Below are 18620 nucleotides of genomic sequence, written 5' to 3'. Positions count from 1 at the left end.
ATTTCGATTAAAGACCCTTATCAAGAAAATAAGGCTAAAACAGCATCTTCTAATTCACTTGATCATTTAATTTCTTTCTGTGGCGTAATGAGCCCCCCCCCTCCACCGCCAAAACAAGTTAAGGGACACAACATGGCATAATACGTGGTGACATTCATGATAAATCCCGAGCGAACGAAGCGAGCAAGCAGGCAATCCCTACCCGCTTTCTGAATATAAAAATACAATTTTGCGATGGATTTTGACATACTATTCACAAATATATAATTTTGCCACCTTTCTTTTTTCCCTTCCTTTCTCCTTTTCCTCATTTTTCTTGTGTTTTCTTAAAGGTCAAGTCCACCTCAGAAAAATGTTGATTTGAATCAATAGAGAAAAATCAGACAAGCACAATGCTGAAGATTTCATAAAAATCGGATGTAAAATAAGAAAGTTATGACATTTCAAAGTTTCGCTTATTTTTAACAAAATAGTTATATGAACGAGCCAGTTACATCCAAATGAGAGATTTGATGATGTCACTCACTCACTATTTCTTTTGTTTTTTATTGTTTGAATTATACAATATTTCAATTCCGAATTTGACGATTAGGACCTCCTTGCACAAAATGTTAAAATAATGGAATTCCACGTGTTCAGGGAGGAATGAAACTTCATTTTACATGACAATGATGAGAAAATCAAAATATTTCATATTTCAAACAATAAAAAACAAAATAAATAGTGAGTGAATGACATCATCGACTCTCTCATTTGGATGTAGCTGGCTCGTTCATGTAACTGTTTTTGTGAAATGAAGCGAAATTTTGAAATGTCATAACTTTCTTATTTTACATCAGATTTCGATAAAATTTTAAGTGTTATGCTTGTTGAATTTTTCTCTTTTAATTCAAATCAAGTTTTTGTTTGGGTGGACTTGTCCTTTAATCGTGGAACCATTTGGCAGGGGGGGGGCACCCAAAGCTCCTCATCTGTACGCCAGTTAGTTTTTTTTCTAACGGTTTATTTATCTCAACTCTGACTTGGTTTGCAATCTATTTTGGCACGTGACCGTTGTAGCTTATTACTGGTTTGATGTTTAAAATACCACAGTCGGACATGTCTGTAATCATCATGGTCTATTATAATTGGTTACCCTATAGAAGATTTCGAGTAAAAATTAATGGAATTCGACCTAATGTAAAATTTACCTGAGCAAAATGAGTTTTGGGGCACTGAACTCTTATAACGAAAAATCAATAAAACACAAAAGTAATTATTGTTACACGTTACAATGACACTAATCTTTAAGATTCCACATAGCCTCAAAACTAAAGGGCATAATTCAGTTCATGTGAAATAAAGTTGATGGCTGAGTCTCTCATGATAACTTTACAATAATATTCTTCATTGACCCCTACCTCCCCCAAAATGCCCTCAAACATAAAAATTGTTCTAAACCTCCATGAATAGGCCCACATTAAATCTAAGCCCCCCTCAAAAAAAAATCCTCGTAAGCATGGGGGCTATGTTGTTTCCAAACATTAGAATACATTAAAGCTGTGTGGAACGTGAAGAGGTTGGTGGATATTCCTTACTTTAAAGAAAAATAAAATTGTTTTTTCATAAACGTTATTTTGTCACATGAACGTAATATTACAAGGTTCTGATTAACGGAACAATAAAAATTGGATAGGTTAATTCTAAGTTCTAACCCATCTTGGTAAAATAGCGTTATACGATTGGCTTTGGCAAGTTAAAAAGGAATCCTACTTTATATGTAAAGTTCTTCCACTTTTCCTCTTCATTTTTTAAATTCTATATGTAATTCCAGATGATTGCAGTAAATCGTCATTTTCCTTCTCGTTTGTAAGAAAACCCATTCAGCCTTAGAATTCCGTGGCAAGGACAAGTAATGAAATTTTGGTCAAGACGTTAGGGTTGGCTAAACTGAGAACAGTAGATGGCGCTAGAGAGTTAATTGTGATGTGTTATGAATCCCTCAATAGCCTTCTCTAAGTTGGTCATTCTTTCAGTTAGTACATCCAGTTTTCGTTTTGATTCGTTATCATGGCGACACATCTGTTCCATTTGCAAGGTGAAAGCATCCACTCTGAAAAGAAAGCAAAAAGATCACGATAAACACTAAAATCAGGAAAAAAAATTATGCCTACAAATGATACTGACTTGATATTCAGGAAAACCAAATTTTACCTCTATGGACGAGATGAAGATCTATAATTCATGAAAAATCAAATAATTTCGAACCATGTAAGAGAAAGTGAATGCACATACTTCAGAAACAATCATACATACGTGATGTACGAAAAAATGTATATATGTTTATCATTTCTAGCTTAATAGAAAGATTCACAGAAAAGTCTTCCCCCCCCCCCGAACTGTCTCATATACCTACTCAACCCCTTGTAATTTTTACCCCGTCCTTCCCCTTTCTCTCATTTTCTCTCTTTCTGTATCTTTTGTCCCCCCCCCCCCTCTCTCTCTCTCTCTCCTGAAAATCTTGTTGCTCGAACTTGTTGTCCAAACTGAGAAGGTAGCAAACAAACGCTTTCAATTCCTCAAACCTCGAGATTTGCAAATTAATTCATATCCGCCTATTAAATCATGCGACATTATGACAGCCGGGGTCAATGACCGAAGTCCCATATTTGAAGTTCAACACCAGTACACCAGTATGAGGATATGATGTGATTACTGAATTACAACCGTGATAACGTTGTATTAATGGTAGGGGTAGATAATCACGGGAGCCAGTCGACATGGTATATGACATCAGAATAGAAGATGGGGGTGCGACGAGAGAGGTGCAACATTCATAACATCATAATAATTATGATGTAGGAGTGCAATTAGCCCGATAACTTCACGTGGATAAGACTGTTTAATCATACATTCAAACGCCACACACGTAGGTAGATTAGTGTGGCAGAGTTTGGGGAGCTCTGTAGCCCATTAATAACCCAATTTTGATAGTCTCTGAATCAATCTCGGTCGCCTTCTAGATAAAATTTGTCAAGATGGCTACTGAGATTGATATGTAATGAATATCATAATGATATAATATTGAAAAGCTCATGTATTTAGAACATTCTATTATCAACTACATTTGATTATTCATTACTAAGTGCTTAATGAAAAGGGAAAAAAAGTTTTCCGAATTGGTAAATTCTAGTATCTATTACTTGCGTTTAGACTGTTAGATCATTTTCTACAATAAGGTTGACCCTTAATAATCGTCTGGATACCTTTCACTGATATGTTCAATGGTTCCTCCTATCGATTGTTGCTCTGTTAGTGTGTTCTCTCGCAAGTGATTTTCAACAATGTCTTCTTCAAATCTGTACAGGAGATGCAGAGACTGTTCATCCATGTGGATTTCTAATACAAAGAAATTTAGAGAGAAAAATAAAAAGCATGATTGCGAGAAAAGGTAGATTAGTTCTACCGAATGTTGTTACCTTTTAAACATTTTACAATTTAGAAGCATTTTTTGTGACTGTGAATCATATAAAAAATGTAAGATGAAATTTTAGAACTACACCATTCGTTTGCCGAGTTCGATATGAAGATGAGTGTAAATCAAGAACACGAATATTTTACGAAATCAACGTAAAAAAATCAATGTAATATAAATGAAATAAAGATTAAAACTTAAATTTCTTTGGGCATGACAACCAAAATCATGCTTTGGTTTCGACATCAAGTAAATAAAGTTGGTAGTTCCATTTGAGGAGAAAATAACTAAGCATTTAATTATTCAATCAATTACTAATTGTAGTCCTTTTTGTATTTTTAAAAATCCTTTTTGGGCATCCATATTATTCAAGCCCGATTTAACAACCCTCATTTCATTTCCAGAAATCTTTCAGAATAGTCAATTTAACTTGATAAGGTATAAACATAATAATAACATACTCATATCTGAAGGGGGTTTCGTCTTTCGATGTCGATAGCATGACGTCATAAGTCGTTTGAGTAGGAGATAGATATGGACAACGAGTATGAAAGGAGGAGGAAGAAATGGCCTCTCGCTGAATTCCATGATCAAACGATATCGCTGAAACTTCCAAATCTCGTTTGCATTCTCTTGCACTCTTTGAAAAGTGTTGCTATGGAAATAAAAATATAATAAGAAGGCGATTAGAAAGGAAAAATAATCAATACGATTTCCTGCATTTTCTTTATTGTCTCATTCCGAAGTATTATTATGAAAAAAATTAAACATGTTAAAAACACAACTTAACTAGTTAACTCGCTCTTTGTTAAAACAGCTTGCATAAGTGTTACAGTTGTTTTAACAAGAATAGCCTCATGTTTAAACTTTACCAATAAACTGATGGTCATTTTCTTGGAAACATTAGTTTTGAATTAGGTGTTTGCTGATGAGCAATGATACAAAATAAAGGTAGCAAAGTTATGAGAACGTTAAGAGAACGGGGTCCGGGTATCACAAAAATGATTCTGATCCTGAATCTGAATATATCACCAGTTACTTACTTGAAAATAGCGATGAGCATATTAATGAGTAGGACATTAGCAATGAGAAGGTACATGCCCATTATCAACCTTTCTAAGACTATTCCAGGATCACACAGCTCCATGTCAGGCTTGGGAAATAACGAACAGTTTGTGACGAAATCTGTAAAAAAAAAGCAACAAGAAGTCATGGGCTACAAAAGACATAGGATCACGATGTCTCAAGCCTGCTCATTTTCGAAACATATTGGAGAGCTCAAAATTAAATCATCAATAAGTGTCCCCATTATCACAATCAATAGCATCATAATCCACTACTACCACTTCCACCACAACACAAATATCGCCAATACCACCACCACCACCATCATCATCATCATCAACATCATGACCATCATCATCATCATCATCATCATCATCATCATCATCATCACCATCACCATCATCATCATCATCATCATCATCATCACCATCATCATCATCATCACCATCATCATCATCATCATCATCATCATCATTATCATGACCATCATCATCATCATCATCATCATCACCATCCTCATCATCATCCCCATCATCATTATCATCATCATCATCAACAACATCATCATCATAATCCTTATAATCAACATTAACATCCTCCTCCTCTTCACCATCATCATCGTTGTCGTCATTATCAACAATCGCATTACAGACGCGACCGTCATCATTTATCGTCACCCAAAACATCACCATCGTTTTTCCCCCTTGTACTTACTATCTTGTTCGTCGATGAACAGTTCTCCATAGATTTGCCAGTAAGGAATATAGATGATATCACGAAGAACATTCCAATCCCATATCTTCATTGGACTCATCAGAGCATTGCTTGCCACACCGTAACTCACCAAGAACACGAACAGGATGACAATAAACTTGGCTGTATCACTCATCTAAACCAAAGTAAATCACAAGGAGATTTTGTCAGAGAGCAAAATGTGTTAACAATTACAGTTACCATGGTTATTTTGAAGTTATATTGTTCAAGTTTTGAAAATTACTTCCACATCAGTTTATAGCTTATTTAAAAGTGTTGGTAAATCCAACAAAGTAGATGTAAATCATTTCAATTTATCACAAGATCATATGAATATATATGCCCTATAACAGTTATGATGTGGAAGATATGAAATACAAATATGTTTTATTAGAATCAGAGCACAGATTAACTTTTTGATTTCACATGAACATTTATTTTGATCGGATGTTCCATTAAAATATCTGCCTATTTTTTATGTATGAAAAGTTTTCCCAAGCACGGAATGACTGAAATGACATGATACAAAACAATCTCTGTAGGAATTTCTGAAATCCAACACTAAATTTGCAACATCGCCGAGAGGGGACGCTAGATATATAAAAAGGTCACATTGCAATTGTTCAAATTGTTCATGAAGATAGTATGGATGAAAACGGTTCAAATGCCACTATAATTTGTAATATTGGAATATCACATCAAAGACCTCAATATCCGCTTGACTTACCATTTTTCCAATCATGTTAACATAGGGTCCCATCAGCTTGTTGACACTGAGGATATCAAGAACTCTGACATACCAGACTAAGATGTCTAGGATGTACAGCATCCGACCAGTAGTTAAACCACCTTCCCATAGTCTGATACAAAACCCTGCATGAAGGGGAAAAGAAAATGTAGATGCTTCTGACTTAAAGTCTTGTTAAACCTTCGGATATTCCAAAGGTTCGTTATTCCGAAGGTTCGTAAGTCCGAAAACGAAATGAGGTTCGTAATTCCGAAGGTTCGTTAATCCGAAAACGAAATGAGGTTCGTAATTCCGAAGGTTCGTTAATTCGAAAACGTAATGATTAACGAACCTTATTTCGTTTTCGGACTAACGAACCTTCGGAACAACGAACCTTATTTAGTTTTCGGATTAACGAACCTTCGGAACAACGGGCCTTATTTTGTTTTCGGACTAATGAACCTTCGGAACATCGAACCTTATTTCGTTTTCGGATTATCGAACCTTCGGAATAACGACCCGTCGGAATAACGCCACAAATGTTCGGATTAACGAACCCTTTTTCGTTTTGATTAACGAACAACGAGGTATATGGGCAATTTACGTGTTTCGGAATTACGAACATTCGGAATAATAATATAGGGTATTTATATTGCGCACATATCCACCTTTTTAGGTGCTCAAGGCGCTCCTATATTACCCGGCTAAGCTAGGCGTTCATAGCGCACACAGCTTTTTAAGGAATTACTTCCTACCGGTACCCATTTACCTCACCTGGGTTGAGTGCAGCACATTGTGGATCAGTTTCTTGCTGAAGGAAATTACGCCATGGCTGGGATTCGAAGCCACGACCCTCTGTTTCAAAGTCCGAAGACTAATCCACTGGGCCACAACGCTCCACATAATAAAGAATAAAGAACCTTCGGAGTTACGAAGTGTAACCATATTTAGAATCGTGCTCACTATCCATTAGGACCAGCTTTGGTTTATTTTCATTTGGTCTAAAGTCAATTTGTCCAATTACCAGCTCGCCCACTATCATTTGGTCTACCATCAGTTCGTCCACTATATACATGGTCTAATTGCCATTTCATCCAATCACAATTTCGTCTAATAACCAGTTGGTCTAATAGCCATTCGCTTATATCATTATTTTTGGTCTATCAGTAGGTCCATGATTGGACTAAGTGTTAATTGGGCAAATTTAATGAAAATGGAATGGATATTAGACCAACTGATTCTGAGACGAAATGGTCATAGTGAACTGGCGCATAGACGAAGTGACGATTGGACCAAATTGTTATTTGGACCAAATGGCTATTACTAGACGAAATGCTGATGGACGAAATGGCATTAGACTAAATGGATGTAGACCATGTGATGAGTAGACGGAGTGAACACTTTCTCCGGTCTTCATTTGGACCATTATTAATTAAATATAACCAAATTAATAGCGATCCCTTATTAGTAGCGAACAAACTAAGACATTTTCTATGAGAGAGTTTTCAAATAGGAGGACCACTATTGACTATGCACAACCCGTAACTAAATCGAAAAAAAAATAACAAGTTGACAGAGTTTTGAATCGTAAATAGGCCTATGTTCTTAATCTTAGAGGTGATATATATTTAGCACTTGGATCAACCTTTCGTGGCAGCGGTAACATTGATCTTGAAACAATATGAATAAATGATACCTGTAGGCCCAATTTAAAAAATAAGGAATAATACAAATCTACATTCAGTTATTAAGTGTATATCTCACCTAAGGCGAAGGTGAATATGCCAACCAGGTCCCATAGATTCCATCTATCCGAAGCCCACATCTGAACTTGTTGCTGGAAGGTTAGTATATCACTGTCTCCTTGCATTACTAACTGAAAATAAAAACGATCAAATTAAATAATAAATATTTATATAAACTTCTCCCAGCGTGAGTACTTTATACTTTTGGACTCCGACTGTATAATGTTCTCGAGATTTAATGGGATCACAGAAATGTGGAGTGTATAGAATATGCGCCGGGGGGGTGACCTTCTAGATATTTATTTTTGCTTGCCATCCTCTTTTAACAGGACAACCAGTGTGTTGGCTCAGTTGGTAAGCGTCCGGGAGGTCGGGGGTTCAAGCCTCGGCCGCGTCAGACCAAAAGACCTTAAACGATGTGAGTTGCTTGCTACGATGTTTGACGTTCAACGATTCAAGGGACATACGTCGATCTGGCACTGCACAGTGGCTGCTGGGCCCACGACCAACTGGCCAAAAAGAATTTTCGGAGTATTTCTCTTTTCTTGTTTCATTTCAAACCATAAAATATGGTTATCATATTTATTTTTATTCGATTCTATTCGTGAGTGGTGACATTTTTTGGTCGATTTGCTTTTCACAGAAATGTTCCTTTGAGTTTTATTTTCTTTTATATTTATTTAGAATTATTTTTACTAGGTTGTTTGTTATTTGTCTCGTCAATCCCTGTTCCGCCCCCGATATAAAAGTACCACAAACATGGACACTAGAGAAACAGGACTAGAGAAACATGGACACTAGAGAAATGTGAATTGACATCTCGATACTAACCTGTCGAATCTCCTCAGTAGCTAAACTGAAGACAGTGATAGAGACAATCAGTTCTACCAATCCAACCTTAGGATGTAGCTCCATCAATACCACGTAACTGAATGCTATCAGGAACAGAAAATAAAACATCTATAGGAAAGAGAAAGAGAATGAAAGTGAACATTGTACAGTGTAAATAATTACGACGAGAGATCAAGCGGGGAAGAAATCCATAGGAAAAAGCAAATGACCAAATTTAATTCCTACATAAAAGACCTGAATAAACCAATTACTTCCATATTTTCTACAATATTCATAGCTGCAGAAGATTACTTCCACAAAACTGGTGATTGTATTAAATTGAAATTAGTACACGTGATTTATTTGTCATAAAATTCGGTATTTTATAATCATGAATTCGTTATGCAAATACAATGCTGGCATGGATCCGTTATTCATTTCTTATTAACACGAAATTCTCAGCTTTGATATTGCAAAACTGTTATGAATATATCAAGTTGCCTTTAAAACGTATAGCAGCCTTTTCAAAGTGAATGAAAATCACGCGGGAGTTACGCTAAGACTACAGGGTGATCTCGAGTTTTCACTTTGAAACTCGTGTAAGAGATGATGATGTAAAACTGTAAAACTGACCGCATTGATCCAGAACTTGACGATAGGAGCGGTGAAGATGATTCGAACCTTCTGAAAGTAAGACTCTCGACCCTCCTGGTCAACCTGAAAGGTATTCCTTCTACCAGTCTTATCTTGTGGATTGACCACGCCCACTGATCGATCCTCGATGACTGCTGGAAATCGTAACACACTAGGGCGTGGCTCATACGCCTGGTATAACAGAAACAAAATTGGAAGAAAGAACGCGGTGACTTTATTGGCTTGCATTTGCAGTAATTAACCAATATGATTTTGTTTCAGTTTGATTTGAGTTTTCTTTTTAACTTCCATCTGGTTCATCTGAATACTAAATACCATACAGACATTTGTTAGCGTAGTGATTAGTATTTGTAATTTGTTATATTATTTTAAAAACGAGGAAAGATAAAATCGGTTTATTTAAAATTTGGTTTTTGTTTTGATTTGTCCTTTTACTACCAGAAAAGATTTTTAAGTGATCTTATTGTAATTTGAATAGTTATAATAACATAATAAGCACAACCAACAATCATGGCGGTACCAGATTCTTTTACCCTGCGGGTGGGAGCGGCACTGATGAAGTTTTCGAAGAAACTCGAAAGCGGGAAAGCAAAGCGACCAAGCTTGTCATTCGGACGCTTTTGCATTTTCTAAGGTGATAGCAGGGGTGATAGAGTAAAACAAAAATGTAAGCACCCATGCTAGCGCTGCGTACCAACATGCCAGCAATTAATTTTATTCCCCTTATTCTGACATTCCATTTAACCACCTGATAGTAATAAGGCTCATACCACTTTCATGGAGGCGCTGTCTGCATTCATCATATTCGTTTCCGCGCTGCTACCAAACTGAGTATTTCGTCTTGACGTCACCATGTACTCCCCCTGTCCTACGTCATCATCTACGTCATCATTCGTACACAGTAACCATTGGAAGAACTCCTGCAAAATTGAAAGAGAAATTATCATCAAAGTAATTGCAAGCTCTAGGTTATTGTTTTGCGGCTGACTGAAGCCGAAGTTGCTTTTACAATTCAACGGCATTTATCATTACTGCGATTATGTTTGTTATCAGTATTATTAATAAGGAAATGTTTATCTCTGAAATTTCTTTCCACTTTCCTTTTCTCAATGAAATTTAATGACTAGACATGTCTCTGTTCATCCATTCTCTGTGGTAATGATATCTTATCAATTTTAACTGTACTAAATTATAGTGTTATTTCAAAATTGAGTTGCTTAAAACATTGCTTAAGGCACCCTTATCAATAAGTTACATTGATTACATAACACATTAGTAATTTGATTTTATGGGTTGGTGGATGGGATCCGTGGCGTAGCTACGGGGGGGCCGGGGGGGGGGAAGTGCCCCCCCCCCCCCGAGATTTGGTGTGCCCCCAGGTACCCCCCCCCCTGAAAAAAATTGGCAGAGCAAAAAAAGGGAGAAAGAAGAAAAAAAGGAAAAGAAGAAGAAAGAGAGAAGAAAAACAAAGAAAAGGAAAATAAGAGTAGGAAAACGAGTGAATGAAATAATGTGAGGGAAAGACTTGCAAAAAAACTTTCATGTTTCTAGAAGAATTTTTTTTTGTTTGATGAGATTCATATCTTGCACAATTGGCTGATATGGATCAAGTTTTAAAGTCAGTATACAAAACATATTTTAGCTCGAACTTCAAGCTTTCATTACTTTTTTTATTTACAAATGTAAGTGCTCTGTAAAATGTACGTTTTATGGTCTATATATCAGCATTTTAAGCTCACGCTGCGTGGTCACATTGTTTGATTTGCCAAGTTCCTATTGTCTACGTGTATTCCATAATGTTCCATTGAACAAAATGTATGCCCAGATTCTAGGTCTAAATCTAAAACATGCGCGATAGCCTGCATGCTCTTTATTTAAAGTATACTTAAATTAGCCAGTTTCACATCAAAATATCAATATTTGTCTGCTCACGCTTCACGATCGCATTATCAATGATACCCAATTAACTATATCCTATTTATGATTTACAAAATATGAAAGAGTGGCCCCGCTATTAGGTATAAAATCTCAATTTTCTTCCTCTCGCGCTTCGCGCTCGCTTCAATTGTTTAGTTATATACCTATCCCATTTATCAATACAAAAAGTGCTTAGAATGACAAATTTTTTAGGTCGGAATGCCAAAAAAATTTGCTCGCGCTTCGCGCTCGCATTATTGAAATATATACCGTCTTCGTGGGTAACTGTAAGCACTCCATAACAGGTTCCTTTTCGATAATGCTAGAATAACGGTTAATCTAAACCATCTAGTTACATACGAATCTTGTTCAGGACCACACATAACATTGCCCAGAATATTAAATTTTCGGGACAAAATACATGAAAGAAAAAAAAAATCGCTCGCGCTTCGCGCTCGCACGTTTTATAAGGCTTATGAGATTATTTCATGTTTATGTTGTTTTATAAGAATAACACTAAGAAGTGGCTAATCGGGGAAAATATAGGTGAAGATTATTTCGGGTCCCGTCCCTATTGTCGAAAGTCGGATCCGCCCTTGTGACACATACACACACACACCGGAAAAAAATGGTTCCCCCCTGAAAAAGCAAGGACCCCAGTGCCCCCCAGGAAAAAAATCCTAGCTACGCCACTGGATGGGATCAGTGATGCAAGCATCATGATCCACGGTCACGGTCAACGGAGCCTGTTAGAAATCGCAACAGTAAACGTAATTTCTTAAAATAAATAAACATACCTTAAGACCAGGGATTGTTTTGAGTTGCCCATACCAATGGTCATTGAGTAGTAGTTGAATGGATGGATGGGCGATGAAACGAGAATGTTTGAAGTTAGCTGCTAATGATAAACATGTCATGTGACTCCAGTTAGATAATTCTGTACAGAGAAGGAGACGAGTGTAGCTTGCATCCTCGTCGAAACACTGGGTGAGAAGAGTCACCGCAAGCTGCTCATATAACCTGATGAAGGAAAAACAGGATATTGTCGTTACACTTCGTAATTCTGAAGGTTCGTAATTCCGAAACACTGCCTATACCTCGATGTTCGTTAATTCGAAAACGTAAAAGGGTTCGTTGATCCGAACATTTGTGGCGTTATTCCGAAGGTTCGATAATCCGAAAACGAAATAAGGTTCGATGTTCCGAAGGTTCGTTAATCCAAAAACGAAATAAGGTTCGTTAATCATTTCGTTTTCGGATTAACGAACCTTCGGAATTACGAACCTCACTTCGTTTTCGGACTAACGAATCTTCGGAATAACGAAGCTTTGGAATTACGAATGTATATATGCGGACATTTTAATGGATGAAGTGTTTAGAAATAAAATGCATATTGCATTTAGCCAGAATCTTAAACGGGTTAATAGACGTAAGCCTTCAAAACAACGAAAGCTAATCTTGGCGCAGTGCAAATCAAAACTAATCAAGATAGAACAACTATTTTATATAAAAAAGCAAGTTTTTAAGACTTTTAACTGAAAGTTCCAATCTCAGCTTGAAATAAGGTCATTAAGCCTGGCTAAGAATGTTATTCTCATATTGGTTGTTTACATTACAATCCGTCATGTTATTCGCCTCGAAAACACTACTTCCGACTCCCAAGATCTTGACCCACTGAATATCAATCCTATATGCCTTTTCATAAAGCTGACGCAAAAGTATAATATCCTATCATGCCTATATGTAAACACCGCACTGGAGATAATCTTCTTTGAGAGTACCTAGATTGTTCTGTGAGCTGGTCCGCCGCGTCCGTGTTGTATTGCGATCGAGCAAAGCGGGACATGGAATAATTGAGCCTGAATCCAATCAAAGCCTTGGCTAAGGATTCCTGACCTAGCTGCCACATCAGATACGCCATCTCATGTTTCTTTGTAAGGATAGCCCAGATGAAGAGGTCGTTGTAAGGGAAGGGGTTATCATGGTGGAGATGAGCAGATTCCGGTTCGCCCTGGTTTCATGAAAGAAATCGTTTCATTCAATATTGAAAATGCAATTATAATTAATTGAAATTTGCACCGTCTATTGATCAATGGAAAGCTTAAGGGTCTAGCATTTAGACAATTAAAGTAATTTATGATTACCAAGTAATTCTTTTCGTGAGACTGTAAAGGTGACTAGAATCTCTACCGAAAAAAATGTTGAATATCACGAGTCTAGAGGAAAAAAAATCCACTCAGTCATGTTTATAAAATTCATCATTATTCTTATCTGAATCGCCTTGCTTTTATTTAGTTTGGGCTGTGTCGTCACAGAAATGAAGCAAAATTAACCTAAATTGACCTGTCAGAAGGCTCAAAAAATAATGTTCAAATTACCCTGGTGCATATTCAAGTCGAATATGACTGTATTTATTGACATTTCTGACGTAGATCAATGACATTCCCTACTCCATTTCAATTCAAAACACAATACAATGTAATATAAATCCGATACAATCTTACATATGAACATTCTTACTTCGCTAAAAAAAACAGTATAAAATTGAGCATAAATGGAAATGAGGGGGGTCAACTAAAAGCAAAGCTTGTAAAGTGTGGATCCCCCTTGGAAATGAAAAAAATATTGTAGACTTATTCATATTTGTGTATATATACAGGAAAGAAAAAGAGAAGGAAAAAAGGGTCGAAATCAGATTACTGACCAAATGCAAAACTAGTCACATTCAACATTAAACACCCATGGAACTTTATTTCTACCATGTAATGTATTTTAAACTACCTTCATAATAATACCTACCTCACAGCATGTATGCTCACCCAAGCTGACACAGACGCCAGTGTTATGGGTGCTATGTCGGGTGTACTCAGATTCGAATCCTTTGCCAAGAAGATGCTCAATGATGATGCCAATCTCAAGTAGAGACACTTTACTCTCATGTTTCTAAAAGGAGAGAAAAGGCGTGTTTGATATATTAATTTCCACTTTATCATGGAAGCCTGCCAAACTTTAGAAGACTCTGTCTGCATTCATTCATAGAAAACTTTATTTCTATTTATTTCTCCTCAGAACGTGGTAATTTTTCTTGCAATAAAAAAGGGGCAGCTTTAATTATTTAATTCTTTTACATTCTTTTACATATATTAGACAGTGGCAGATCTCTCTGTGTTCGCGAGATGTGTGTGTGTGTGGGAAGGTGCAACCACCCACTTGGTAAGTAATTTTACCATCGCTGATAAAGTCTTTATAGGGGGTCTTTGTTGGTGGATATTCTTGACATATAATACCCCTTGAGTTCGGATAACTTTGCCTTCTCGAACACAGATTTCATGCACGAATTTACTTCTGTTGGCATGGTTTGATTTGCTGAATGCCTTATGGGCTAGCTCCTCTGATGTGATGACATGGTTCCAAGACATTTGCTCCGGCGACAATTGTTCTGCTGTGAATTCCACACACTAATCGAATCATCAACTTCAACCCTGAATTTAACGTTATATACTCTATTCTAAACTAACTCTAAACCTACACAAAAACCCTATTATAACCCTAACCCTATGTCTTAGAAGAAAAAAAAAACAGAGCAATTATCGCCGGATCAAATGTCGTGTCGTCGGATGACATACCTGTATTTGTCGGAGTCGAATCATTCCACTGTTGATGTTGGCGTACCGTGACAATGATGACAGAGATGGAAATGGGTCACTTTCCTTGGGGAAACAAAAACAGAGCAATGATTGCAATGAGGGATCCCTTCAATAACTCAGCAAAAATCGAAACAAACATGACAAAGGGGGAAACTTCGGAGTGTGTGGTCATGAAAGTGGTAGTCCATATTTTAGCCGAATTCTGTTGAGTGTACACGAAGAACGGCTAGATGGCAAACATTGGTACTCAATGGTTAGTGAACCCTTAGACCTATCATGCCTATAGGTCCATGGTGAACCCCACCAAAAAGAATGAAGTTATTTGATATGTTCAAGTTCTGCCATGTTTTAGACATCTAATTGTAAACTCAGGTGAAAATAATATAACATTCAATAAAGTTTGTTTGCTTATAGGCTCGCCGAAAATTGTGGTGTTGTTCTCTACATTCAACACTTAGCATGAAAGAGTTTTTTTGGGGGTGGGGTTCACTAAATTGTTGAGCACAACTGTATTTTATGAAACACGAGTCTACCAATGGATGTGATGAATGATCGGTGTTATCGAATCTACTTTATCGCAACATATAGAGGTGCCGTGGCCGAGTGGTCTAAGGCACCTAGCTATACATGGAAAGTCCGGGATTCGATCCCCGGCCGAGGCACCTATGCCCGTGAGCAAAGAATTTAATGTACAAAGCTCTTTTATCTTGCTTTTAAATAAATGGAAATGCCATATGCATTATTGGTAACTAGGTGTGCACTTGTGTTAAAAAAAGTACATATTGTATTCTCTCCTGATGGATGTAAGATAACATACCAATGTGTTATATAGCGATTCCAACCGTTCTTTGGTAAGGAATTTCTGCATGAAGAGCCCATGTTCTAGGAGGAGTTTGACAAACTTGACACGGTTCTTCTTCAGAGCGATCTCCATGGCTTCCTCAAGAGCCGATTCCTGTTATACAAAACACAAATAAATGATAAAAAGACAAAGTATCGGTAATGCAACGTCACCAATATTGACTTTACCTCTCCGATTTTAATGCTACGGCATTTGATAAACCATTTGGGATTATTTTATTCCATATGCCGAAGCAGATTATTTTTATTTTACATACATAAATACTGTAAAGAAATGGATGAAGAGAACAATGGTAGGCGTATAGCTTAAATCAAGGTTCCCCAGAGCTATCTATACCCTTTGGAAAAACTGGTGATGCCGAAAAAACGTCTCTGCCGGGAATCGAACCCGGGCCTCCAGCTTTGAACGCGGGTGCCTTAACCACTAAACCACAGAGACGGGTTAGTGGCTAGGGCGAACCCGATCCGATTGACCGTCAGGTAGACAGATTTTCGACACTATACCAATTATAATTTCCTTTGTCGGGTGAAGGTGGGTTTGATCCAGCTTTGATTCAGCTGAGGCATGGCGGCTTGTCATGGTTCAAAACTCACCTTCACCTGACAAAGGAAATTATAATTGGTATAGTGTCGAAAATCTGTCTATCTGACGGTGCATATTATCATACTCACCTCCCAACGTGAAACATCTGTGAAGATGTGCTCTTTGGCAAAGTCAACTCGATTCCAGATCAGTGATAGCTTTAGCTGTTCAGGAGCTGAGAGATTGCTCGCTGTAAAAAAACAACAACACACAAATCAATAAAACCAATATTGTTAAAACCACGAGTCATTGGCTTATCAGTCGGACATCGATGGCAACCTTTATCATATTTATCTTGTTTATCATGTTTATTTCGGTATGCCGATCTTATTTCATGAAGGTTTTAGGAATAATGCAACTTATAAATTGTATATACATGTATGTATTTATCTGCATTTGGTACGTTGAAAGGATCAGTAACATTTCTTTGAAATGGGGGAGGACGCCATTCTTAGATGGCTCACATAAGGAACTAAGTATAGAAAAATAAATGATAAACAAGGAACAAACTGTTAGGAAACCCACTTCCATTTTCTTTCAACGAACAACAAAAAGCCCCTGCAGGATAGTGTAAAAATTTGTAAGAGACATGGTTTTTATCTTAAGTCTAACCCATGGCATCAGATCTTATAAGGGGCACCATTCCAACACTAAAGTCTTGTCCCGCAATGTCTTCTAAAGATACTCGATTGTAATATTTACCTTTCAGAAGAGCAGATAGGATGGCTGAATCGATGTCTATATTGTTGTCAGATTCCACGCTGAATATAGTTATCTAAGAGGGATTATAAGCAGAACTTCATCAATTAATACTAGCAAGATGAAAGTAATTTGACAACTAAAACATAAAGTACTAAACAACAACAACAAACAAAATATTAGTCTAACCTACGTTTTAAATCATAAATGGTAAAGCAATAAACGCTTTACATGAATTGGATACACACCAGTGGTTTCTGCTTGATTACTTCCAGGAGTTGTTTGAGTAGGGAACTATGAACGTTCTTCTCTCGAGGAAATGCCGCTGAAATCCTTTTCTTTAATTGCTCCTGAGCTTCATAGGATATTTGTCTACAGAATGTTGGAGAATGAGAGATTAAAAATAGAAGAGCGTATTACCTTCCATACAGGTATAGACAAACAGATAAAACTTATAAAACATCAAACCAGTGGACCTTGGTGTTTATTTAGTATTTAATTGTTCGTGCGTTCGTCACATCTTTAAGCAAGGTTGGTGATCTGTTCTTGGTTTAACAAGGGAATCCATTGTGTTTTGACGTAGATCTAGATCTATTATGAGTGGAATCTTTATAACCATAATCAAAATTTGACTGTAGATTGATAAGCTGCTATTCTATTAATATAAATACTAATCAACAAAGGTCTTATTTCAACTGTAGCTTATGGGAATAAAATTGATAGATAACCGATTTGGCACCTGTCGACAGACATGACAGATCACCAATTGTAGATGAATTAGAGGGTAACGGCTCACTGTAGACGCAAATACATAAATGCAAAGACTAAATTTAGAATTAAAGACGAGCTGAGAGTAAATGTAGCCGCTCAATCATGTCAAGTCTAATAACTCTCATGACTCTCTTGCTTCCAAGGGAAACAAACTATGATAACATAATATAAAAACAAGCGATATGCATACCCTGATTTTGGAGAGCTGTTTCTGTAAGCATACGCGATGAGATCAGCAGCCCGACCACTCCCATCAGCGATGACCACAGGTATAGGTGGATCATGGGTGACATTCTCAAGAACTACCTTGATAGTGTTTACACCTCCTTCAAGACACACACAGACTGCTGGAACTGGGCGATCACCTGCAGAAGGACGATCACAATGGAATAATCATTACTCTGGAAGTATTTTCTTTTCTAAATTTTCTTTGTTGGTAGTAGATCATATTTGTTTAGAATGACTTTTTTTATTTTGTAATTTTTTCTTCATGATAAATCAATTACGGTTATACTATGTTTGTTACGTAATGAAAAATGTATTGTATACGAATGTTATGAATGCAGAAGAAAAAAAATCAAATCAAAAGTAACAATTTGCTTCTGATTCCTCGTACCCGACATTCTTGAGCATGTTGGGGGATGGGTCCTTCTCAGGTGCATCTATATAAAGACCTATTGTTCAACCTGTAGTGCCTTCAACAACTAAATTCATAATTATTAGAATTTAAGTTTGTTATGTAGACATGTGAATTACACTCTATTTATCATCACTCACTGGTCTGACTGGGGACTGGGGGCTGGTCCCTGGTGCCCTTATTTTTGCAAGAGCTCCCGTGAGCTGACCAGGCTTGCCCCTTAAATTGTACGTGAACGGAGCAGTAAGCAGGAGGGCACCATGCCCCACCACGATG

The 18620-nt window shown here is 37.0% G+C and overlaps 1 protein-coding gene across 2 annotated transcripts in view; it reads right to left on the bottom strand.

Moving 5' to 3' along the window:
• Positions 1-1001: 1001 nt before the first annotated feature.
• LOC121416238 (transient receptor potential cation channel subfamily M member 3-like) overlaps positions 1002-18620 on the bottom strand; it is a 30123-nt gene continuing 12504 nt past the window's right edge. For both annotated transcript variants that reach the window (XM_041609745.1, XM_041609744.1), the window contains exons 7-25: positions 17898-18072; positions 17185-17308; positions 16940-17012; positions 16327-16427; positions 15611-15748; positions 14773-14856; positions 13946-14089; positions 12928-13157; positions 11944-12166; positions 10000-10149; positions 9209-9400; positions 8576-8704; positions 7764-7875; positions 6000-6145; positions 5234-5408; positions 4498-4639; positions 3916-4109; positions 3246-3378; positions 1002-2092 (exon numbers count right to left, since the gene is read on the bottom strand). In XM_041609745.1, coding sequence (XP_041465679.1) covers positions 1957-2092; positions 3246-3378; positions 3916-4109; positions 4498-4639; positions 5234-5408; positions 6000-6145; positions 7764-7875; positions 8576-8704; positions 9209-9400; positions 10000-10149; positions 11944-12166; positions 12928-13157; positions 13946-14089; positions 14773-14856; positions 15611-15748; positions 16327-16427; positions 16940-17012; positions 17185-17308; positions 17898-18072 — 2801 coding nt within the window. In that variant the 3' untranslated portion in view covers positions 1002-1956. The remainder of the gene's footprint in view (positions 2093-3245; positions 3379-3915; positions 4110-4497; positions 4640-5233; positions 5409-5999; positions 6146-7763; positions 7876-8575; positions 8705-9208; positions 9401-9999; positions 10150-11943; positions 12167-12927; positions 13158-13945; positions 14090-14772; positions 14857-15610; positions 15749-16326; positions 16428-16939; positions 17013-17184; positions 17309-17897; positions 18073-18620) is intronic.

The sequence above is a fragment of the Lytechinus variegatus genome, chromosome 5 (assembly GCF_018143015.1).
Source record: "Lytechinus variegatus isolate NC3 chromosome 5, Lvar_3.0, whole genome shotgun sequence".
NCBI classification, from domain to species: domain Eukaryota; kingdom Metazoa; phylum Echinodermata; class Echinoidea; order Temnopleuroida; family Toxopneustidae; genus Lytechinus; species Lytechinus variegatus.
Note: the sequence above shows the minus strand (reverse complement) of the source record. Positions and strands in the feature narration are given on the sequence as shown.